Below are 26,404 nucleotides of genomic sequence, written 5' to 3'. Positions count from 1 at the left end.
AGATATTGAATTTAGTTGTATTATCTACCAACATATCAATATGTGGTAGAGGGAAATCATCTTTCGGACTAGCTTTATTCAAGTCTCTATAGTCCACACACATTCGGACTTTTCCATCTTTCTTAGGCACGGGCACAATATTGGCCACCCATTGAGGATATGTAGAATTCATCAGAAACCCCGCATCAATTTGCTTCTGAACTTCTTCTTTGATCTTCACTGCCATATCGGGATGAGTTCTTCTGAGCTTCTTCTTTACGGGCACGCACTCAGGCTTCAAAGGCAGGAAATGTTGCACGATATCTATATCTAGACCAGGCATGTCTTCATATGACCAAGCAAAGACGTCGACGTATTCTCGTAGCAACTCAATCAACCCCTTCTTAACAGATTCTTCCAGGAGTGTCCCAATCTTCACTTCTCGCACACAATCTTCAGACCCCAAGTTGACTATTTCCAGATTCTTAAGATGCGGCTGAATGATCTTCTCTTCATGCTCAAGTAGACAGGTAATCTCATCAGGAATCTCTTCAACATCATCTTCTTCCGCCTCAAATACAGGGAATTCGAAGTTGGGAGATGGTGTTGGATCATTATGTTTAATGGGTTTGATCAACCTGCATAATGATTTTGGATATAAAGAGATTTTAGAATTCAAACAAGGCAAATCATTATGCAGATGAAAAGATTGATTTTATTCTTATTTTTTAGGGTTTTATGTGATCACCAATTTCATGCAAAAGCGAAAAGGGAAAATAATTGGAAAAACAAACATTTAACATGAATTTATTGAATGAAAAATATCATTGTATTTATGCGCCAACAATGTCATCACTCCTCCTTTCGGCATGGGAGGAGGGTTTTCAAACACAATGAACATTACTTTGACTTATGGATAACTGTTGGAACATCAACAGCGACCCAATTATTGCAGACCCCTCTAGGGATGACGAAGTTGCCAGAATCCTCTGCATCCTCTTCCATAATAGCAGCAGCTTCCTCATCTTGGCCGGTGTGGATGAATCCACCACTCTTGAACAGCCCTTGCTTGTTGAATACACCAGGAAAATACCATATGCCAGCCCGGGATTTGTTGTCTTCCAGCTTAATCATTTGCCCCAATCCGGCAGTTGTACCATGCTCAATGGCCAACTTAGCATCTTTATAGGACGCAAATGAAGAAGTTCCCTTCTTAATAGGTTTAGCAATAGATAAAGCTTGGAATGGGGTTCCAACTTCATCCTCAGCATCTATATAAGAGAAGGAAGACAAATGGCTAACCAGGAGAGCCTTTTCTCCCCTACCACCACCAGCTTCTTGTTTTTCACAAACTTCAATTTCTGGTGTAGGGTGGATGTCACGGAACCTGCCTCGTGAATCCATGGTCTGCCCAACAGACAGCTATACGATGGGTGAATGTCCATGACCTGGAAGGTAATCATGAAATCACTTGGTCCAATTTTGACTGGGAGCTCAACCTCTCCAATCACAGTTTTACGGGACCCATCGAAAGCTTTCACCACCACTCCACTCTGCCTCATGGGAGACCCTTGATATGACAGTTTTGCAAGAGTGGACTTTGGCAACACATTCAATGATGACCCAGTGTCCACCAGCACATTGGGCATGGCATCATCTTTGCAGCTCATGGATATGTGTATTGCCAGGTTGTGGTCTCTTCCCTCCTCGGGGAGATCAGCATCACAAAAACTCAAATTGTTACAAGCGGTGATGTTTGCAACAATACTGTCGAATTGTTCAATCATGACGTCATGGTCTACATACGCCACATCCAAAACCTTCTGTAGAGCTTCTCGGTGTGGTTCTAAATTCATCAGCAAGGATAGTACAGAGATCTTGGATGGCATTTGTAGACGCTGATCTACAACGTTGTACTCACTTCTCTTGATGAGCCTCAGCATCTCATCGCAGTCTTCTTTCGCATTGCCACTCGGGCCAACAGAGACAGAAGTTTTCAACGTAGAGGCAGGTTTAGCAACAAGTTCCGGATTCAGAGCGTTCACAGTATTCCCTATCGGGCATTCAGCATAATCAGTAGTATCAATCCTTCGAACATCAGCTTGAGGTTTCGGCGGAGCCGAGAAAACACGACTGCTACGGGTCAGGCCGCTGACGCCGGCAATATTAACAACAAATGTAGAGGGCAGGGGAACCTCTTTCCCATTCTCTAACGCTACAACATTATAGCGATAGGGAACCGCTTTCTCAGAAGAGTATGGCACATGGCCAACTGGTTTGATGATCAAAGCAGGGGAAGCCTTTTGCTTGCTACCATCATACTTGATGATAACAGGCTCAGGGATCCGGAATACTGCATAAATTACATTGACTTCATCAGCATCTTTGTCAACATTTCTATTTTGAAGTATCTCAATGACTCCTTCATCCAGCATTTCTTGAACATCTTTGAGGACTTGACGACACCCTCTTTGATTGACAGCGCAAACTTGGTATCTATCGTGGTCGGGCTCGTAATGACTGTAATCACACAGCAATCTATGCATCTCGACTAGAGATTGTCGAATATGGCTGACATATTTGACTTTGTACTTACCAGGGCAGACCTGGACCATGTTGACAGATTTCCCATGCTCGGGCAATGGGTTCTTCTTTACATTAGGACCTACGTCCTCGAAACACAGAATACAACATCTCACAAGGTCTTGAACCTTGGTCTTCAAAGGGTAGCAATTTTCCACGTCATGTCCGGGAGCATCGGAATGATAAAAACAGTGTAATTCGGGCTTATACCACCACTGAGGGTTGGTAGGTATAGCCGGCGGGTCTCTTGGAGTAATCAACTTCCTCTCTATCAAAGAGGGATATAATTCTGCATATGTCATCGGAATAGGATCGAAGGTGATCCTCTTCCTCTCGTAGCTTGTACTGGCTTGATTACTGTTTCGAGGCTGGTAGGCCTGCTGTTGCGGACGGTGTTGCTGTTGTTGATATTGCGGATGTGGTTGTTGCTGACTATTGTTGTGATGCTGATACTGTTGATTATCTCTGAAGACAGGTGCTATATGAGCCACCTGATGCTGGTTACCGACAGGACGCACGGTCTTCCTCCTTACTGAGGGTCTTCTTGGTTTAACATGGGAGGTCACAACATGTGCCTCTCCATCTTTCTTCTTTCCAAACGTCCCATACCGTTTGGCAGAAGAGCCTTCTTCTTTGGTCAGGCGCCCTTCCCTGACTCCTTCTTCCAGACGCATCCCCATATTCACCATCTCGGTGAAATCAGAAGGAGCGCTGGAAATCATCCGCTCGTAATAAAAAGAACTCAAGGTCTTCAGAAAGATCTTGGTCATTTCTTTCTCTTCCGGCGGGGGCACAATTTGTGTTGCTACCTCTCGCCACCTCTGGGTGTACTCTTTGAAAGTTTCCTTGTCCTTCTGGGACATGGCTCTCAATTGATCCCTATCAGGAGCCATATCCATGTTGTACTTGTATTGCTTGACGAAGGCCTCTCCAAGGTCGTTGAAGGATCGGATGTTCGCACTGTCCAAGCCCATATACCAACGTAGGGCAGCACCGGACAAACTGTCCTGAAAGTAGTGAATGAGAAGTTGGTTGTTGTCGGTCTGAGTCGACATCTTCCTGGCATACATGACCAGGTGGCTGAGAGGGCAAGTATTTCCCTTGTACTTTTCAAAGTCAGGTACTTTGAACTTTACAGGGATTTTCACATTAGGGACCAAGCAGAGTTCAGCAGCAGACTTGCCGAACAGGTCTTTTCCTCGAAGAGTTTTCAATTCCTTGCGGAGCTCAAGAAACTGATCATTCATAGCATCCATATTTTCATACACATCTGGGCCCTCAGACGGCTCAGAATGATAGATGGTGTCGTCTACTCTAGGCATAGTATGCACGATAGGAGGAGGAACAGCAAGGACCGGGCTAGATGCCGACAGAGAAGCAAAAGTGGGCGCAGGACCCTCAGGCATCAAGTTGGGAGGCATCCCCCACGGAAACTCGGCTGGCATGGCTGTTGGAGCAAAGTGTGCGCTGGCCGCAGGCACAGTTGAAGAGACAATCTCAGAGATGACTGTCCTCTAGGGAGGAGTTGAAGGTGTCGGAGAAGACTGGCTCTGGGCAGCCATGAATGACTCCATCAGGGAAGTCAATCTGGCTACTTCCTCCTTAAGCTCACGGTTCTCTTGTTCCAAATGCTCCATCAGTCTTGAAATGTTGGCTCTGGTGTAGTACCGGTGAGTCAGCTTGTCTTCAAAATAAATGAAGAACACAGCGTTAGACCATAGAACAAGAAGCCTGGAGCAAAACCTGCTTATGCACATGATGCATGCAATGCTTGTGCATATGATTTATTTTTATACTTATCAGAGGAACTTTAGAGTCCTATTTGCAAATATTGGAAATATTAAACATTTATCACATATGGAAATATCACATCAATAACATTTGGAAATATTTTTACACCAAAGAAGTACAGTCTTGGTAACCAAATACAATACAAGAGAGAAGGAAAATGAACATCCTATGGAACCCTAGAAACAATCATCTAAAGCTCTGGACACAGGAAGATAAGATGCACGAAGCCTCTTCACCTCCCTCTCATAGGTTGTCTCCATATCTGCCTTCTCTTTGGCGAGTCGATCATACTTCCTTTTCCAAAACTTGGAAGACTGTGGAAGTAGAGAAGTCCATGCATCATCAGGATCATCAATAACCTGGTGCTCGAGGAACTCTATCAAAGCATCTTTCTCCTTGATCTGCTGAAGCAACTCCTCTCGTTCACGGATCCAAGCACGTGAACGGTCTTCGTCTCCCAACTCCTCTACTCCTTGGTTAGGGAGGGTTGAAGGCCCAGCCACAACCAAAGGTGTAGGTCTTGGATACTCATAAGGCATGAGGTACTCGGAAGCTCTCCTCCTAACCCAAGAAATATAAGGCTCCAAAGCGATACAGTTCTTCGGACCTAGCTCCTTCCTTCCTTTCCTATAGATCTTGCGCCAAGCGTGGACCATCCTTCCCTTCAAGCCTTGGGGATCTTTACCCTCCTGAAAGAACACACCCTCTAACAGAATGTTATTAGGTTTATCCTTTAGGGGGAACCCAAGCTAACGACGTGCCAAAACGGGGTTGTAGTTAATCCCACCACATGTACCAAGAAGAGGCACATTGGAGAATTCACCACAAGAGTCAATGATCTGCACACCATCATGTACACGGTTATACCAAAAGATATCATCATTAGTGAGAGACATAAGTCTCGTGGACCACCGTAGACATCCTTTGTTCTCCTTGAAGGCGACCGTCTGAGGCAAGTGCAAAATAAACCACTTGTACAACAGAGGCAAACAGCACACAATGGTACCACCATCCTTTGTATTCCTCATATGCAAAGAAAAGTAAGTGTCACCCAACAGAGTCGGAACGGGATTAAGAGTAGAGAAAATCCTAATAGCGTTCACATCCACAAACTTGTCGATGTTGGGGAATAACATTAGCCCATAGATGAGAAGTACAAATATGGCCTCAAAGGCGTCCTCACTCATGGCCTTCCCATACATAGTAGCTTGAGCAATGAGGAACTCAGAAGGCAGACCTTGAATTCCACCTTTGGTAGTCATATGAGCACCGGCCAGAGATTCATCTATATGCAACATAGCAGTTATCTCTTGAGAAGTAGGAACACTCTCTAAGCCACTGAATGGCAACTGGTCTAAAATAGGTATACCCACAAGGTAGGCATACTCCTCAAGCGTGGGCAAAAGCTGAAAATCCAGAAATGTGAAGCAACGGTACAAGGGATCATAAAACTGCACCAATACACTCATCAATCCTTCGTCCACTTGAGTAGTCATAATAGATAGAAGCTTCCCAAAACGAGCCTTGAAACCCAAGGGATCCAATACATAGGATGTCAAATTCCTTAGCTCTTTCAAGTCGGGTTGTCTAAAACTGTACTTCTTTGTATTCCTTCTTTGTCTTTCCATGTCTAAAAATTTGCAAACAGATCTCTTAAGTTCCTTGAAAATTTTCTTATTATTGATGATATGGATACAAATGGGTGCATGAATGCATGAATGCAACAATCACACTCAAGGATCAAGCAAAGCACACCAAACAAAGGTCATGGGATAGATCATGTTATCCTTAATATAAATCATCCATTTTGATGGATTATGGTTTATACCTTATCAACACCCAAGTTCCATTGATATTAAGGATACAAGAACGGATCAACCATGAATCAAGGGTTTGTTGCAAGTCACGAGCATGGAGTCTCGGCTAAGAATCACCCAAAAGGAGTGTACTAGGGTTTAAACCTGCCAAACATGTTCTACAAGAGGTTCACATAGTCATCATCCCATCTTTCGGATATTATTAGAGAAACGACTACTCGTATTCCAAAAATATTCTCAAGAGAGACTCTTACGAGTGTAGTATCACATAACAATCGTATCAAATCTTACACTTGAAAGACTTTCGCACTACATCCTAAGAATAGGCCAAGATGGGCTTGGTAAACTAAGGTCCTTGGCTTCTAAGGTCTATATTGGAAAGAGTAATGTCTAACCACAACTACTTGTGTGACATTATTGATCCCAACATGACCTCCACCAAGTGAATGGGCTTGCAAGTCAACTTGCTAAGGAATAACTCCACACAAGTCAACAAGACTATGCCATTCTCCTATCCTAAGTGCACTCGAGTTCGGGTATAGAACTCATCTCACAAAGATCACCAAGCATACAAGGAATTAATATTCAAGCAATTCAATCATTACATACAATACAGTAATCCCAAATTGCACAAAAAATATATCACAAAATAATGTACAATACAATACAACAAATATGAAAAGTAGGCAAAACCCACTAGGCAAATGTCCCCAGTAGAGTCGCCATTTTTCTGTAGCGGGGTATTTGTTACCATTAGAGATATTGACTAAATCCAAGGTAAACCATACAAGTCGAGTCGCCACCGCACTTCTATTTATCCAAAGGAATGGTTAGAAAGCGAACAAAAACCTAAAAGTTTTATCGAATCAAAAACTAGTAAAAATGTCAGAGATCTGGGTAAGGGGGTTGGTTATGCAATGGGAAGGTTTTAAGCACCCAAAACATCCTAGGTACTCCTAGGGAGCCCTTTTCACATTTATTGTAAGGTTGGTATTTTGTGAAAAATTATTTGTGCAAACATGATTGAAGAGATGAGAAAAGAATATACAAGTTTATTTACATTTTGTGTTTGGATGGATAAACTCATTGCCTACGTACCATCTTAAAAAAAGATTAGGATCAAAACCTCGTAGTTTGGGGTAAAAATCTCAAAACAAGTTGGTGAATTGATTGGTCCAAAAGCTTTAAGGTCTTTTGTTATCCAAGGGAGAAAACTCAACCTAAAACCACAAATCCACCATGTGAGGATAGCTTCAACATGCTAGTGAGGGGTTAACCCTATAATAAGCATGGAAGACTCATTGTCCATCACTAAGGATATAAGTGAGTATTACATCTACCTCAAGGATAACTCAAACCTAATAGCTAAAGGTTATGAAAAATTTTGATTAAGAAAGTGGCCATTGAAACCACAAAAATGTCTTTGAATGAGTGGTATTTACCAATGAAAAGTATTTACAAAATATGGTCAAATTTGATTTAAAGATTCAATTCAAAATAAATGTTATGAAAAGAAAGTTTGAAAATCAAAAGCATAAGGCTTAGGTTTCTAATGTTTGAAAACAAGTGTTAAATGTTTGCACAAAAGTTTTGGCTTGGGTTAGAGTGGAGGGAAGAAGAAGAATGGCTAAAGTCATAATCATACAAGAGATGAGGGATAAGAAACAAGACCACAAATGGAGTTCCTCTCTTGAGATCATATTGATGATCCAAGTAGCTCCCATCCTTTGGAATATGCAAGCAAAATAAGTGTAAGCTCAAGCAATCAACATAATCAAACAAGCTCCTTAGAAGATCCCCAATGTCTCTTGTATCTTTCATTTTGGATGAACATGGCAATGATTCTTCAAGTTGAGTTCTCATAGGATTCCCTAGCACAAAAGCACACACACATCAAAGAGTCTTATGAAGCAAATCAAGAATGGACAAGAGTGAGTTTAGAGGTTTGGTCCTTCTAATCCATCTTCAACATTAAGGGTCCTTTTACTCCAATTTGCATAGGGAAAGTCCTAGAAGCTAAGTCCATTTATCCATTTCTTTGCATTTGGTCCACAACAATCAAAACAAAACACAAGCACAATAATATATACACAATTATGTGCTCAAGTGAGCAAAAGGCAAATTGCATTAACATAAACATGTGCTCAAATGAGCAAAGGGGGAAAAGCAAATGAATAATATGTACAAGAATAGTAAATTGCATAAATGTAAAGAGCAAGAATTAAATGTTAATGGTTAATGGTTAGTGTTAGTAGTTAGTGTCCCATAAGGCAAATTTAGCGCTATGTTAAGCAATCGTAATTGGACTTATGTAGAAGTCACAACTATCTGAGGCCGGTCAATAATAATATAGGAAACAACACAATTTAGAGGTCTTGATTAGTAAATCAAACTCCAACAACTTGCCATGCCAAAAGAAGATAGGATATGATCTTGTATTGATTTAGGTCCTTTGTTATGATTTAGAAAGCAATCTATCCTTAATGCAAAGCCATTCACTTGATCCATGATCAAGATGAATTAGATTTGAATCAAGGAAGAAACCTCCATGTATCAATGCTAACCACCAATCCTTAACTCATTGATCAAAAAGAAAAAGAAGAAGAAGAAGAAGAAGAAGAAGAAGAAGAAGAAGAAAGAGATGAAGAATTAAAGTGCATTAATGGAAATGGTATGTATCAATTAACAAGCATTGGCCAAAGATAGAGAAGATCAAGGTCAAATAATAGAAAACATAAGCAAAATGAGAATTAGAAGTCAAGAAATAAACAAAATATTTTTGGCATTTTTAATATTTAAAATAAAACTTGAATTAAAATAATAAAGAAAGGTCAAACTTCAAACTCACTTCAAATCAACTTTGAAAAGTCCAAGTGAATTATCCCAAGCTCAACAAGGTCAAACAAAGTTTGACAAAAAGTTTCAGCATTTTTAAAAGTCAGAAACTATTTTTAATCAATTAAAATGCATAAAATAACCTAATTGAACTAAAATCTCAAATAAATCTCAAATCAATTAATAAATTGATGAGAATATTTTTCATAGATCTATCATCATTCAAAGAGGTTGGAAAAATATTTTTGTATTTTTTGAATATCAAAAACTATTTAAAATGAATTAAAAATAACCAAAAAAAGAGAAAATTACTAAAAAATAGCAAATGATAAAATAAAAAATATTAAAAATCATTTATAGAAACTAGAAATTAAAAGAGAAATAATGCAATTAGTCCCATAATTTTTGGACCAATAATGAGAGAGATATGAATTTTAGAAATAAAATGGAATTAAAAGAAATAAAAGAAAATAGAAATCAGAAATTCAAATAATGAAAAAAAGTGTGGAGCATTAGATGCAGAGCTCATTAATTGAGCTGGCAAATCGTGTGGCTCCTGAGCGCGCTTCCAACAAGTTCCTTAGTCAATGCATCACACATGGCCAATTGAAAAGTCATAACATTTGGTGGATGAGATCTAATCTGGAAACACAAACGCACGGTACAGATTTTATCTGGAGACCAGACGTGGCCAGCGCCACCGTCTTCTCCGGCTAGCTCCGGCGAAGGCCAAAAATTACAGAGAAATAAATGTGAACCAAAATGCGCGATCCAGGTACCAAACGAAAGGTGGAGTGATGTACATCACTCCTGTGCCATTCAATTCCACTCTAGATCTCTAGATTGAGAGAAATCAGAGATGGAAGTTTTGTGGTGTTCAAGTGAACTCAATGATTTTCAAAAATTGAAAGCACAATAATGTTGCCTCTATGCAGAGGACTTCAGATCACACAAAAATAAGGCAAATGGAACAGTATATGAGCTGATTCAAAGCAAAATGCAGTTGAGGAAAACCTTTGAATTGTGAGGAATTGAGTCAAGATCCTTGGGTTCTTTTGCAAACAGAAAGCTCTATGGATCAAGGTGAAAAGGTCTAGGAACTTTTAGATCTAAGAAAACAGTCGAGGAAACTGAATTCTAGATCTGAAAATTTGAGAGAAAAGAGAGAGTTCCTTTGGTGTGATGGTGGGATTTCAGTTGCACAGCATGTAAGGCGCCTTAAGGTTGAAGAAATGAAGCTCCAATGCAATGTATTTATAGGCAAGGCAATGTTGAATGCATGATTTCAAATTTGCATGAATGGAAAGGGCCTCCATGCATGGGCCTGTACAGGCGCATGGAGGGCCCAATTCCACTTGGTTTGGCAAGTTGAGATCACAAATGAATGAAATGGACGTGCAAAATCAATGTAATGAGCTCATGCAAAGTGTTTTCAATTGGTTTCCAAAAATGCACTAAAACTTTCCCCTTTTCGAAAATGATGCTTCCAAACATAAAACATAACCTTATGGGTAATGGTTGGAAAGCTTGTTGCATAAGGAACAAATGCTATGTTGATTAAAACTCCAATTGGGCCCTGGAAATTAATGAAAATTGAGCTTGAAGTGTAGGGTGCAAAACATGCACATGTGAAATTTCCAAAATTGGCCAATGTTCAAGCCCCTCTGTCTCAACGATGCAGGCTCCAAATGATAAAATCTTCAACATGAAAGTTGTATATATTTTCAAGGCAATCAATTTGGACTTAAAGTTTTCATCATTTGGATTTTGTATGAAGAAGTTATGGGCACTTGAAGTTGGACTTTTTCATATTTCAATGCATTTGGCCAAAAGTGACCTATAATGTTTTGCATTATCACATGTATTTCTTTTGAGATTTTGCAATTTTTCTCAACATAATATTTGAATTAGACATATTAAGATTTCCAATTCATTAAGTCTCACCTTCAAATCATGAAAAATGAATGAGTTATGTCTTTGGGAAATTGACCCAAAATTAGGGTTTCAGTCAAAATGACCTAAACTGTATTGGAATGGATGATGACCTTCCAAGATTCAAATCAAATGTTTATGAACATGAAAGTTGTTCATATGGTTCTTAAACACATTTTTTCTCTTGGGGTCATCTCCATTTTCCAAACATATAAAAAGTTAGGTCTCAGTGTATTTCAAAATAGTCAGATGAATTGACTGATCAACTTCTCAAGTCCACACCTCATATCTTGATGAATTGATGATTTAGGAAACTCAAATAAGTTCAAATATGCATGAAATGATGAATTAAAGAACTTCCCTTGATTGTATTTGACCATGGGTTGAGGTTGCTTCATGAGCAAGGCACAGTTGATGAACAGATGAATTAGGGTTTCCTTGGGAAACAAACCTTAAACCCTTTGATTTGCTTTGATCAAAATGATGATTTGAGATACTTTGGAGGCATATTTGATGGATGAGAGCTTTGGGAACCAAAGCCATTCTTGCTTTCATCTTCTCTTGACCATATCAATGCACATAGGGTCTCCTAGAAGCCTTTAGACATTGTGACTGCTCAAGCTACAAACAAAAGATGTTAGTGACATATTTTTGTGCTTTTGGTTAGTAAATAAAAATGTGAAAAGCAATAATATACAAGTCAAGTATGCTTGGTGATCTCAAACCACTCACAAGAGAGATCCCACCCAAAGGCAATAGGAACCAAGATGCTTATGATCCTTGAGGCTATGCAAATGCAATGTTATGATGCCATGAGGGATCTTAGGGTCAAAATTGGGGTCTTACACTTAGCAAGTTTCTTCACCATTTGATCAAATATTTCAAGGGATACTTCATATTAAATCATAGTATGCATATATGATCCTCCATGAGTTCAATAGATCAATAGAATTTCAAGTTTGCAAGTTGGTTCATGGTGGTTGACAGGAGAAAGTCAACTAGTCAAAACTGGGGTTCCTTAGACCCTATCGCCTACACTTTTTGTCATATGAAAATTATTCCAAGAGCTAATTAAATCCTTATGACATTCCAAACAACTTTCATGTTGAGGTCAAGAGCTATTTTTTATGGTGAAAGATTATAGGTCATTTTGTCTGAACCCTAGTTAGGAGGTCAACTTCCAAGGACCATAACTTGCTCAATTTTTATGATATGAAAGTTATTCAAGTTTCATGATCAAACTCAAGATGTCCTATCAAACTTTTATTCTTTTATGAAATTCAAATTCAACTTGCAAATGCATGTGCCAAGAGGAAACGTTATAGGTCATTTTGGGCCATTAACATTGAATAAGTGATTTTCCTCAACTTCCAAAATGAATAACTCCTTCATGCCAAATCCAAATGAGGTCAAATTTGTGACCAAATTGAAGAGGTTTGAGAGAGCTATAACTTTTATGAAGGAACTTTTTCCATTTGAAACCCATAGCAAACGTTATTCAAGATGGAAGAAGTGAACATTTGACCTGGTACTTAGAAAATTTTCAAATATGTTTGATTTTCCAAACTTCCACCTCAAAATTCATCATAATACAAGATTCAAATGGAAAAGTGTTCAACATGAAAGTTGTTTCCCTTGATCTAATCTTTCCAAAAAGTCCAAGATCCTCTCATTTGACCAAGAATTGGAGGACGTGCGCATGGGTTCCTTTTAAGGGTTCATTTGGATGAAATTCACATTCGCATTTCAATCTCCATTGCATGATCACATGACATGATTTCAGCATTGCACATGAGGGATTTTGTACCCGATTAAATCATTTCATAGGCCTATCAGACGCCTATGCAAGCATGCAAGTGAATTGCTATTTTTGGTCAATTTTGGAAATATGTAGAAAGCAGTTGTGTTGCCTATAAATAAGACCCTCATTGCTCAAAATTAAGGACACCTTGCCCAAGCTTTGAACCTTCAATCCAAACCCTCACCATTAAAGGATAATCTTGAAGGTTTTAATTTGAAAATTGAGTTTCAAATCTCCTTCTATTTTGAGATTGAAACTCCAAGAGTCAAAGCCTTTCCTTGATCCAATTCAACTCCTACAAGCTTCTGAAGTCAAGCCAATGCCAATTAGAAGCAAGATCAAGCAAGTTTGAAGCTCACTCGAAGGTGAGTTTCCAGAATTTTCATATCTTCGATTCTCTGTCAATTCTTCACCATTCTTTGTGATTTTTGGTTTGCTGAAGTCCTACCAATGTAGGCAATAAGATTGAGTTGCTTTGAGGTCAAATCGAAGCAACTCAGTTCATGATCCTCAAAATTCAAATCCCTGTATCTTTTTTTATACTTGGAATTGGAGAAAATTGAGGCCAGATTCGTGATCCTGTTCATTTTCTCTTTGAAATAGTGTCCTTGTTTTTCATTTTCCATTGAGATGAAGTTGGACCAGTCCGGTGGAGGTCACCGGAGAAGATGACCGGAGCCCTAACTCTGTTGGTGTGTTGGCACACCTCCTAGCCATATGATCATGATTGGATGTTATAATTTGGACCGTTGCATTTGATTACCACGCATACTACAAGTTAACTTGAGTCCACCATGGAACGCGCGTGTGTGGCCATCAGATCTGCCACCTCAATTAATGAGGGAGATCTGATGGCCCTTGTTTATTCTATTTTTATTTTAATTTCTGATTTTATATTTAATCCTTTTATTTTGTTTAATTCATATTAATTTCATTTTTAGTCCAAAAAATATGGGACATTCACCAAAAATCTTTAAATATTTTTCTCTTTCATATTATGAATTAAAATTATTTTTTGGATTAATTTTGATACTTTTCATGAATTAAATGTTTTTGTGCATATTTTTAATTGTTTAAAAATATTTCTAACTTTTTAAAAATCATGAAATTTTTTGTCTAAGGTCGTTTGACCTTGTTTGACCTAGGATAAATCTCTTGGCTATTTATTTGGTATTTTGAAGAGATTTTAGGTTTTGACCAAATTAAATTGTATTTTAATTCATTTTTAAATTGATTTTTAATTGATTAAATGTGTAAAAATTATGTTGAGCCATTTTTACGGTCTTGTGATGTTTGACTATTTATTTAGGCCTTGGTTAAGGTTGATTTGACTTTTGTTGGATCAAAACCATTGGATTTAGGGGATTGATGAAATGTACATTTCATCTCCCAAAATGAATGGATGGTTTTGATTTGATAAAATCCTCCATTGATCAATTTGTGTTTCTATCTTCCCTTCCCTCTTCATCTTCATCCCTATTCTTTCCCATTCCCTCATTTGACCAATGAAATCTCTAATGTCTTAAGGCTAATTGGTTCATCAATGACCTTGTGTCAGATGAACCAATACAAGTATGACTGAGATAGGTTCATCCCTCTTTATATTTTCTTTTAGTGTGTGGTATGTTTTAGGAGTATGGTTCTTCATGCCAAATCTCTAACATGCATTAAAACCTAAATTTTTATTGCCCGGCCTCAGATAGTTGTGACTTCTACATAAGTTCAATTACGATTGCTTAACATAGAGCTAAATTTGACCCTAATGGAATAGCATTCTAGTACTTAAGATTGTAAGTCTCCCATTCTTCATGGTATTGTGTGGAAACTTGACCTTTTTTCCTTTCATGAGAGCCAGTGGCATACTTGTTGAATTATCCAAGTTGGGGCCCTTCTCATGGAAGATGTCTTGGTTTAAGGATTCATAAAAAAATAAAAAAATACCACTAACACTTGACTAAATTTAGATTGACATTTGACTAACTCTTGTTAATATTGCTTTACTTTCAAGTCATTTACTTTATGCAATTTAAATTTCAGTCATTTATGATTCATTGCCACTTACATTCCATTTAAGTTATTTATGTTTATGTCATTTTCACTTTGCTCATTTGAGCCATATCTTGTGATTGTATATATTGTTTGTGCATTTTGATTTTGTTTGTGGCTTAGGACCTTAAAATACTTAATAATAACAAAAACCCTAAAAAGTGTCTAGTGGATTGTTGATCTTGATCTGAAGTATTGGACTTAGGATTAGGAAACATTCCCTGTGCAAAAAGGACTTGGCCAATGCCAACATTTTGAGACCAAGCTATTGTGAATTGAGCCTTCATCTGGTGCAAGCCTTAGACTTTGTTTGAATTCATCTACAACATTGTCTTGGTGCTAATTGTTATTTTGATCTTGTGTTTGATGCTTTGTTATGAGTTGATCAAGGAATATTCCATCTAATACATGAGAAGACAAAGAAGACTGCTAGTTATGGGGATTGCTTGCTTGGATGTGGCTATCTTTATTTGATTCCTTGATCTTCATAATGTCTGGATAATGCTAATTGATTATTGCTTGATTCAAAGTCCAAAGGGAAAATGAGTTTTTTATATGACATTCTTGTTTGTTGGATTGCATCCCATTGGTAAGATCTTTTCAACTCTTAACTTTTAATATGTGCTTAGGGTTTCCTCTTAATCTCCCCCCCCCTTCTTAAATTTCAAAATCTCTCCCCCTTTTTAGAAAAATTTATTTGCATGTGATTTCAAACTTAGACTTTGTTTTAATGATTAGAAACTTTGGCCTTATGCCAATGAATTTTTAAACCTTTTTCTTAAATCAAATTTGTAAATAAACTTAATTATATTGACTTAAAATTTCAAAAGACAAAAAGAATTAACAACCCCATTCAAATTTTTTGGCCCATTGGTGCCTTTTCATTTAAACTTTTGTTAAAAGCAATTCACCAACTTTGAAATTGTTACCACGAACTACGAGGTTTTGATCCCTCATTTTTCTGTTGGTACGTAGGCACAAGTCTGAAGGTCTTGTCAAACACAAAAGTATAATCAATGAATTCTTTTCTCATCCCCACGCTCTATTTTATCTCAAACATCATTTATACCAAAAACACATGCATACATAAAAAAGGGCTCCCTAGGATTACCTATGACACTTTCGGTGCTAACAATTTCCCTCTGTGTAACCAACCCCCTTACCTGTAATCTCTGGAATTTTATTAGTTTTGATTTAAAAACTTCTTATCTTTGGGTTTTGTTCGTACTTTTCCCTTTTCCTTTGGAAACAATAAAAGCGCGGTGGCGACTCTAGTTTTATTGACGTTAAGTTTATCCATAGCTTGATGATCATGAATTTACCGCTATAACTACCTTTCTCTTTCAATTAATAGTATGTCCCAAGATCCTCCACAAAAGGTGTCCATTGATATGCATGAAACACGACCTTCTCCTTATTAAACTTCAAAATTAACCCACCGATCTCCACATTTATTTTAGCCTTCCCGGTTTCCAAAAATGGGCGCCCGAGAATCACCGACCCTTCCAAATCACTTTTCATGTCGATCACCACAAAATTTGCAGGGAAGGTCAACCTATCAACATGAACTAGAACATCTTGTACAAAACCAAGCAGACGAGTTACAGATAAGTCGACCAAAGTTAGTGGCATGTTGCTCGGTACAATCTCGCCTATCTTCAATTCCTTGAATTTTATCAGCGGCATAACATTGATGCTCGATCCTAAGTCACATAAAGCATTTGGTATTTTCATCCTTCAATGGTGCAAGTAATGTTCAATTCTCATACATCATTCATCTTTGGTGGAACTTATGACGGTTCTCCCACCTCTTCTTTTTCAGCCATATTGATATGTTCTTGAGTCAACCTCTTATTTCCTCCTTTAAGTAATGCCTGGATAAACTTAGAAAACTTGAGAATTAATTCTAAAATTTCATTAAAAGAAAGACTTATCTGAAGTTGTTTCAATATATCTTTAAATTTCTCAAACATTCCTGCCTCATCCTCGTGTACCAGTTTCTTCTTAATGATGGGATATGGAAGTTTTATATAATATGGTAAAGGTGGATTTAGTTCATTCAGAATTTAATCATTTGTCCTCCTCCAAGGAGAATTTTTATCAATGAAGTAATCAAGGGTGACTCCTTTTTCTTCTTCCTCACCTTGATTTCCATTCTCCTCCTTTTCACTTTCACCTTTCTTTCTCTCAATTTCGTCCTCTTGAACTTTTTCTATTTCCTCCTTTCTAGTAATCAACCCACAATCCGCTTTTACAACTTTACAAGTTTCATTCTTGGGATTATCAACGGTGTTCTCGGTGAATCCTCCATTTGAACTAGCCAAATCTGCTATTTGTCTAGATAATTGACCAATATGAGTCTCCAAGTTCTTGATTGACGCATCATGGTTTCTAGACAAAATTTCATGGTTCTTATTTGCCTGCTCCAAACTAATCGGAATGGCCTTGATGAAATTTTGTAATATCTCTTCCAACTGTGAAGGCTTCTTTGGGAAGTTGGAAGCTTGTTGGTTTTGTTGCATAGCTTAGTTACCACTTTGGTTTTGGTTATTTCTCCAACGAAAATTCAGATGATCCTTCCATCCTGGATTGTAGGTATTGGAATAGGGGTTGTTATTCTGAAATTTTGCAGATTGGGCCTCTTCACTTAGCCCTTCTAACGAACACTTTTCGTTTTCATGTCCTCCTCCATAAAATTTACACTTAAGTGATTGTACCTAACTCGCGTTAGCTTTATTTAAGCAGCCTTCAGCTAGATGCTTATTTAACAATTCAATTTGAGCTAATAATGTCGTATGAGTATCAATAGTTAACATACTTTTAGGCATGCCACTAGCTTAGAGCTTAACCGACCTTTCACTTTTAGAATAATACTCATTCATACACATCTTTTCAATGAGGCCCTTAACCCGTGGTTCAGTCATTTGTCTAATCGTGCCTCCCGCGGAAGCATCTAGCAACATACGTGTCTGGATCTTGAGGCCTTTAATGAAATTTTGCATTTGCTCCATATTGTTCATATTATGATTGGGACATTTGCGTAGCAGTAACTTGAATCTCTCCCAAGAGTCATGCAATGACTCAGTGTCTTGTTGCTCGAAATTGACAATCTCAGATCTTCTATTAGTAAACTGGCTAGTGGTGAAAAACCTTTTCAAGAACTTATCCTCTAGCTCCTTCCATGTTCGAATGGTTCCATTTGGAAGGCATAATAACCAATAGTTTCCCCTTCCAATGAGTGAGAAACCAAACAATCGTAACTTTACCTGGTCGTCTGAGACACCATCAGGTTTTCACATTGAAGTCGTTTCATAGAAACGTGCAAGATAAGCCCATAGATATCTAATAGTGTTCCCGTCGAATGGATTATCTCTTAGACCTGAAAGCATAAAATTCTTAATATCAAAGATAGAAAGGTCTGTCGGTACAAACCCACTAGAAAAATGTCGTTCATCAGTCTGTTTGCGATAGCCCCCCATAGTGAGGGGTGTTAGTGTTGTCATGCTATCTTCCTCTTCAGAATCCGAAGAAAGTATTGGTGAACCTCCTTCAGCCAGACTCACTTCTCTAGCTATTTTTCTTAGAGCATGTGCAGTTCTTTTGATTTCCGAATCAAATGGTAGTAATGATGATCCTGAACTGCGTATACACAAACAAAAAATACCTCAATAGCACTATGGTAAACAAGAAAATAAAAAAAATAACAATTAAAACTAATAAAAATAAAATACCTTGCATAAAGCGTTGCCCTGTTGCAATCAACAGTCCCCGACAACGGCGCCAAAAACTTGATGACTTCTCGTCAAGTGTATCGATGGTGTCGAAGTAATAAAAGAATGAACACATAAGGATTGTGTTCGAACAAGACAATAATTGTACAATATAAAGGAAAAATAAAAAAAGGGGGGTCATGTTTTTAGAAGGAAAACAAATTACGAGTTTGAAACAGAAGTAATTAAGACGATTAGATTGTATTAGAATCCCCTTATCCTCTCTTGTTGATGTGTGATGCCTTGTATGAATGGTATTATCCTTATAATCTCACGGAGAATTAACAAAACCGTTACAGTTGATCCCTCACGAAAAAAATCACTAACCACTACTCAGAGCTTTCTATCCCTAGTCCTCTAGTGTAAGCAGAGTTAGGTGGTGTACATAACGTTAATTCCATATGCCACTACTCGGGGTCTCTTATCACTATTCAGCTAGCGTAAGTATAACAGTTGCCCTAGGTCCGACACATAGGTTAAGGGTCAATAATCCCTATGTGTCCAAAATTATATTAATAGGGTATCTCAAATAAAAAACATTAAGATTAACCAACAACTGAATAAAATTATAATTCAAAGGATTCATACAAAGTAAAACCAATATATAATGCCAACAACATTGAATAAGGTTCATGATCACACAACCTAACCTAGAGAAGCTTAACTACTCATAGTTAAAATTACAATACCAATTGAATAATAAAGAAGAATAACATATGAATTCCCTTGAAGGATTGGCCTCCAATGGGTTCTAATGCTTTCAAAATCACCTTTTGATGTTGTAAAATCGCGCTCCCAGTGTCAAATTTTGTAACCCTTGTGAAAGTGCAGAATTTCCCCTTTTAAATGTGTCAGAATGGACCATAACACATCAGAAAAAGGCCTAGAAAAAACGTAACAATCGCGCGCGCGATGAATCTTTTAATGCCCTGTCACATGCGCGATGGTGCATGTGATTATTTCTGAAGCTTCACTCTTTTTTGCTCCTTTTTCACTCAAAATTTCACCAAGTCCACAATTCGCACAGTTAGTTATTTTTCCTTCACTTTTTGGTCATTCCTTCTCATATTTGCTCGACTTTCACTTGTTTTGCTCTGATTTTTTGATTAAATACATGCAATGACAGACTGTCATCAGAGCCCATCCAAAGCAATGATGTGGCGACGCATCATGACTTTTATAACTTCGCCATTGATGATTCATAACTCAAGGATGGCCAATACACATTGGTACATCCACATCGATGACATACCTCAACTTGTATATTTTTATCTCAAATTTTTCCATACTTTTCACACTTTAATTTTTTTAGACCCATCCATTATCCATTAAAACATGGAAGATCCTAAGAGGCTTGTGCAATGGTAAATGGACTAAGCAAACCAATCCAAAGTATATCATCATCGATCATATACCAAGGAAGTCCACATCTCAAAGTACATATAGACAATAAAGGATGACACAACTCGATAATTCACTCCCAAGGTTATTCATGTAAACTAGCACACTTATCAATTAGGTATCCATAAGCATTAACGTGCTCGCACACTTCTGAACTACATGGAGTGCAATCAAATAAGATAGGTTTTACCAACCTATTTCATAGTCATTGATAGAATTAGAGTTTGACCTAACTCATTCTCACAAAATCGGCTTGTAAAATGAGGGATATCACTTTATATAAACCCTATATATGTCCTATCTTTTACCAACGTGAGACTTAGAGATTTCACATTACACTCCCTCACGCTCAACACTATTGAACTTGATGTGTGGATATATACGGTGGATGGTCCGAATTATCGAAATATATAATTTGGTTTTTTCTATACACTCCCTTGCATATAATACTATTGGGTTTGTTGCGATATAAATGATGGATGACCCGAATAGATAAACTTGTAATAGCAATATATAATTAAAGTTTGACCTAACATATCCTTAAAAAACGGATTTGAAAGGTGAGGATGTCATTTTATATAAATAATCTGTGAGTTGTATATTTTTATGTAATACTTGGGTTTTCTTAATAGTCATCTAGGCTAACGAAGTCGTACTAACCCACTGATGCGTGAAATTACCTCAATGAAAATAGTAATTGCATCGAGTGTATTTCCAATCACTTTATAAATGAAAGTTTCACCCTCGTGTACGATAACACAGTCAATTTATTCACCTGTTACCTTCAGTGCACTATTTAATTCAGACATCTGAGTATTTTTTGCCAGCAATCCTCTTCATGTTCATACAAAAACAAAAAACAATTTACAACTGTATGAACAGTTACGCAAATTTCATATCAGATAATTCATTCCATATGTTCATACAAAAACAAAAAGTGTCTAAAACTTTTGAGAGAGAGTTCATTATACTACTTTCTACATTTGAATTTGATATCATGGAGTGTTCACATTATTTATTTATATGATGAATAGTTTTTTTTTACAATTTTTTTAAATAAATTATAAAATAATTTTTCTTTTTAATATAATATAAGATTATTAATCAATTTTACTACTGTATAAATCATAAAGTCTATATTATTAAATATTTATTTACTTATAATGTATATTATTAAATATTAATGTATTAATCAATTTCACTATTTCATTACACAATAAAATACATAAAATTAATTATTTTCTTATATTAAATTATAAAATGTATTAATCAATCTTCACACTTTATTAACAATTATTAGAGTTGATCTAATTCATAATTACAAAATCGATTAAAAAATTGATTTATAAAATGAAAGATATATCTTTATATAAACTATTTCAATACTATATCTCTAATCATTTTCAATACATCCCATTATATCTGGACTTGGTGCGTAAATTTTAAACGATAGACGATTCAATGTCCGATCGATAAGCTCTATACTATTGATTAAAATTGATTTTCACTTTATACAAACACTTTTAATATTGTATCTCTAAATAACATGAAACTTGAAATCTTTTCAACACCAACATTATTCTACTATTTAAGTTTTTTTTTATTGTTTGAAAACTCATTAACTGTGTTAACCAATATTAACCAAAATTAATTTATCACATAATTCCTATTTTTTTATACTAGGATACTCAATATGAACATTGTATTAACTCACCCTAGGTATTAGAATATGATAATAATTGTTGATGATCAAAGTTTGTTGTCTGTTTGTGAGGAATTTAATTTAGTCGAGGTCCCACAAATCACGTGAAGTAGGCAGAAACCTCTATTGGCAATTTACACAAAATCACAAAAGAATAGTCATTTACAATCTCTTCTAATCCCCTCTCAGCCATTTATCATTTATCTCTCACGTGGGACTATTGGTCCCACCTTACCACCCTCTCTACTTTATATTTGTCTTGCGCCTGCATTAAGATTAGATCTTATATGCTACATATTTGCACCTCTTCTCTACTACCTTGCTTCACACTAGTTGCACTTACACACCAATTTTCTTAACTCCACTAGTAACAATATTTACCATTTTTAGTGTTGTTAGGATCATGGGAGAACCTTCTTCTTCTTCATCTGCTTCATACATTCATATGGTTAGAGTTACACCTAGAGTTTCATCAACCTATTCTTTTCATTTTTTCATATTTTCATCACTCTTGATTATTGACATGTGTTTGCATATAAATTAGGTGCAACACTTAATTGAAAAGTGTTTGATCTTTCACATGACAAAGGAAGAATGCATGGAAGCTCTTTCTAAGCATGCAAAAATTAAGCCTGTCATAACTTCCACTGGTAAATATGTTTTTAATTATTTAATTACTCTTTTACTCCAAAACTTCTTGTTTTTTTAAGAGTTATTAATCATCATATGGAAAATTAATATGTACTTTAATCTCATGTCATGCAAAATTGAAGAGATATTATTAGAGATCAGATTTTCTCTTTTTTTTTTGAAGCATAAGAGTTGTGATCATATGAAAATTAAGAATTAAAAATTAAAATAATACCTAGTTATTATATATATATATATATATATATATATATATATATATATATATATATATATATATATATATATATATATATATATATATATATATATATATATATATATATATATATATATATATATATATATATATATATATATATATATTTCAATTTGTTTGATTAATTTTTTGATAAAGTGTTTATTGTAGAAAATAATAAATAAATATTTATTAATTATAAGTTTTAAATTTTGAAAGTATTATAACAACATAAATTTAATTCTCAAAACCATGTTTCAAAACAGTTTTCAAAATCCATTCAAATTTAGAAACTCAAAAATGGTAACGAATAAGGGTTTGGATTTTCTTAATGGATTTAGATTTAAAAATTTAAAGTTTAATCTATGTTAATATAGTATTCTTTAAATTTAAAATATATTAATTATAAATATTTGTTTTTTTATCTAAAATCACTTGTTTTTTAAATGACAACAATTTTTACTTTTTTTTTCCCTATCAAAAGTCTTCCCTTCCTTTTGTTTTGAACTCTTAAAGAAAATCTTAATGATTTTTATTTTCAATTCAGTCTTTGGTGATATAAGTTCGAGGAAGATTTTAATCAACTACTAAATTTTCCATAAATGATGATAGTTAAAAATTAAATTACAAAATATTGTTTGTGGCAGCTAATATATGTGAAGCAATCATAAGTATTAGTTATTCGGTTGAATTTAAATTATAATGGTTACTTATACGTGTACTGGAAATCTAGTACATCCTAATTTCTTAATTAGGTTTTGGAGTGAAGATAGGTGGTTTACGATAATATTGATACTTAATCATAGTATTTTTATCATAATATATGCATGATCAAATTGATATTTTTGCTTAAAATATAATTATTAATAAAAACCTCACATGATTGTTCTATGAATCGCACAAAAAGACGTTAAACATCTTATAATGTTTATGGAAATATACAGTGCAAAAATAAAACTTCTTTAATCTGATTTATTTAAATTTATTTATTTACATATATTTTGTGATGTTATTTGAAAGAAGATAAGAGAACAATTTATGACATATTTTATTAAAAAAATCAACTTAAATAAATTATTTAAGATACTTTACAAATATAGTTTATAGTATATACAAAAACATTTTAACTTTATTTTATCATTTTTATAAAAATGACTTTGTAAACTTATGTAAATAAAATGTTTATATAATGTGAATCAAAGTCCATTAATGACTTTTTATTGTTAACCCATTATTAAATATTTGAAGAACATCATATTATTATTCAACATAATACTAGAGTTTAGGTGATTTGCAATAGTGATTTGGGATGAAATTGGCCCGTTCTGCTTAGATATGCTTAAGTATGTTTTATAAAACTCATGAGACAAATCATAACATGTATAATCGAGAATACAAATCTAAATTTTTATCCCATTTCACAAAAAGGAAGAATGAGATGAGACAAACACGTGTACACGATATTTTTTAAATTTAAAATTATAAAATATATAAATATGTATTCTCACATACACCCGCATAAAAAAACAAGAGAGTGTATTAGAAAGTACGAATCTAAAATCTAGATCCACCTAATATTAAAATACAAGAAAAACAAATGTATTTAACGGATCAGATCAATTTTACAAAACTCTGATAGATATTTAATGTTGAATAATTTATTCATGTTACTTATGTTCCATCTTCACAATTTAAGGAGAATAAAGCTAGAACATAAACATGTTAACCTGTTTCATTTATGTATGATACCTTCCATTCCCCACACACACCAAATATATATATATATATATATATATATATATATATATATATATATATATATATATATATATATATATATGTATGATAGACACGTGCCTACTGCATATCACAGTCACATTTATGAACCACATGACATGAGTACATTAAATAAACATATACATATAATTATTTTCAAGTATACATAATAATAAATGCAGTTTGGAATGAGCTGGAGAAAGAGAACAAAGATTTTTTTGAAGCTTATGCAAAATCAAAGAGTAAAGACGAGCGAATGTCCGAGGAAGAGACAAACCAGATGCTACAGAAAATCATCTCAGATTCCTCCAAAGGCTCAACCAATGACTAAAATCTAATTACTCCATTCAAAACGATTCATCTCTCATCTCTATGTATCATATTTCAATTTCTCTATTTCCAACAATCCAAAATTACTATGTGGTCCCTATGTATTGCAATTTGCATGCATATACATTGTTGTTATATATATTGTAAATTATTCTATCTGTCGAAAATAATAACGGTCAAATTTGTAAAATAAATATCATATTTTTATTAAAAAATGTTAATTTATAAATATTAACAATTTATTTACCACATTACATAATTAAAAATAATTGTATTACATTACATGTATTACTTATGAAGTTATTATTTTCTAAATTGTATTTGTATATTTATATAAAAATAATTGTAAAGTTATTAAAGTACTACTTCATCTGATTCTATCTATAAGAATAATTTTATTTTTTTAGATTTATTAAAGAAACAATGTATTAATATATAGTATATATATAGTTTCTTATAATTTGGATCACGTATTATTTTTAAACGAACTTTTTGCATATGAAAATTTTCTTAATAATTAGTTTTTAAAAAAAATTATTTTTAATTTATGCTATAATTATAAAAAAAATTAACTATTTAAAGGTTGAGAATTGATCTGGTTTTAAAATTCTAAATTTCAAAAAATATAAATTAATAAATATTAAAAGTAAAACTTTATACAACATACATACATATAAAAAAAATAAAATAGACACACAGGATGCTAACAAAAACCAACCAATATGGTTAATAAAATTATTAGTTTTTGTAATCAACATATTAGTTAAAAAATATTTTTACTAATTTATTATAGTAAAATTATATCTATTTTTTATTACTTATTATAATTTATAATTTAAAATGATATTTTTCTGAATCCCAAAGTAATGATACTAATTTTTTGTGGGAGAAAAAGTAATGCAAATTAGATTCTCTTGTCTTGTATTATGCGGAAGGAACATGAGCTAGGTTCTATCTTTTGTAAATGCTAAGTGATCCATGAATTAGCAAATAACAGCATGCCATGTCAGCAGAATAAGGATTTCTATGTAATTTTATTTATCTTAGATAACGTTATGTAAAATATTGATACAAGATGTTGATGTGGCAAATGCCGGTTTTTTCTCTATGTTGTCTATACATATAATGACATATATCATATGATCACAGAACTCAACGTCATGTCAACATACTATATTACTTTATATGTTAAAGACGAATCTAAGTGATTCCACTAAAGTTGCTGTCATTATTACATTAAAGTTTTTTATATTCAAAATAATTTAAATTATGAATTAATGAGAAAATGTATAAAGTAAAATGTTATATTGTTCCGCGAAGAAACTAGAATGGATCGGTGATCAAAGGATGTAGATTGTTACGGTGGACTCAAGCTTTCGACGAAGTGGGAGAGAGGTTGATCGGTAAAGTAACAGTTTAACGTTCAAGTCAATATGAGAGTAAAATGAGTTAATGAAATTTAAGTTCAAATCGTACTTGAAAAATGGCGCGCTTTGTTCTTATATAGTAAGGTGGTTAGAGCAGTTTGCTAATCGTTAGGCATGAAATGCAGGGATCCGTGTGATGAATCTTGAATTTAGATCACATGCATTCCATGAAGTTGCATTGCATATCTCTGATGCCTCAAGGGTTATGATTTTGATTGCTTCTCTTTTAAGTTTTTGGTTTTGTTATTTTAGTAATTGAGTTTCTTCATCAATTGTGAATTTCTAGATTGATATTTAGATTCATATTTTAGCATCCACAAATCAAAGT

General features: G+C 34.8%; 1 protein-coding gene across 1 annotated transcript; it reads left to right on the top strand.

The window, feature by feature from the left end:
• The first annotated feature begins 21,927 nt into the window (after positions 1 to 21,927).
• On the top strand, positions 21,928 to 24,805 carry LOC127128311 (uncharacterized). The gene is made up of 3 exons (XM_051057561.1): positions 21,928 to 22,105; positions 22,202 to 22,307; positions 24,502 to 24,805. The coding sequence occupies exons 1-3, from the start codon at positions 22,061 to 22,063 to the stop codon at positions 24,648 to 24,650; spliced, it is 300 nt and encodes a 99-aa protein (XP_050913518.1). The 5' UTR covers positions 21,928 to 22,060; the 3' UTR covers positions 24,651 to 24,805.
• Positions 24,806 to 26,404: the final 1,599 nt, after the last annotated feature.

Source organism: Lathyrus oleraceus, chromosome 3 (assembly GCF_024323335.1).
Source record: "Lathyrus oleraceus cultivar Zhongwan6 chromosome 3, CAAS_Psat_ZW6_1.0, whole genome shotgun sequence".
NCBI classification, from domain to species: Eukaryota; Viridiplantae; Streptophyta; class Magnoliopsida; order Fabales; family Fabaceae; genus Lathyrus; species Lathyrus oleraceus.
The sequence above is the reverse complement of the archived record's forward strand: the minus strand, read 5'-3'. Positions and strand labels throughout refer to the sequence as shown.

Bases quoted from the DNA above. Each gene is read 5' to 3' on its own strand.
- LOC127128311 (XM_051057561.1), top strand. From the start codon at position 22,061: ATGGGAGAACCTTCTTCTTCTTCATCTGCTTCATACATTCATATG. The intron at 22,106-22,201 runs GTTAGAGTTACA...CATATAAATTAG, and splicing joins CTGCTTCATACATTCATATG to GTGCAACACTTAATTGAAAA. The intron at 22,308-24,501 runs GTAAATATGTTT...TAATAAATGCAG, and splicing joins GCCTGTCATAACTTCCACTG to TTTGGAATGAGCTGGAGAAA.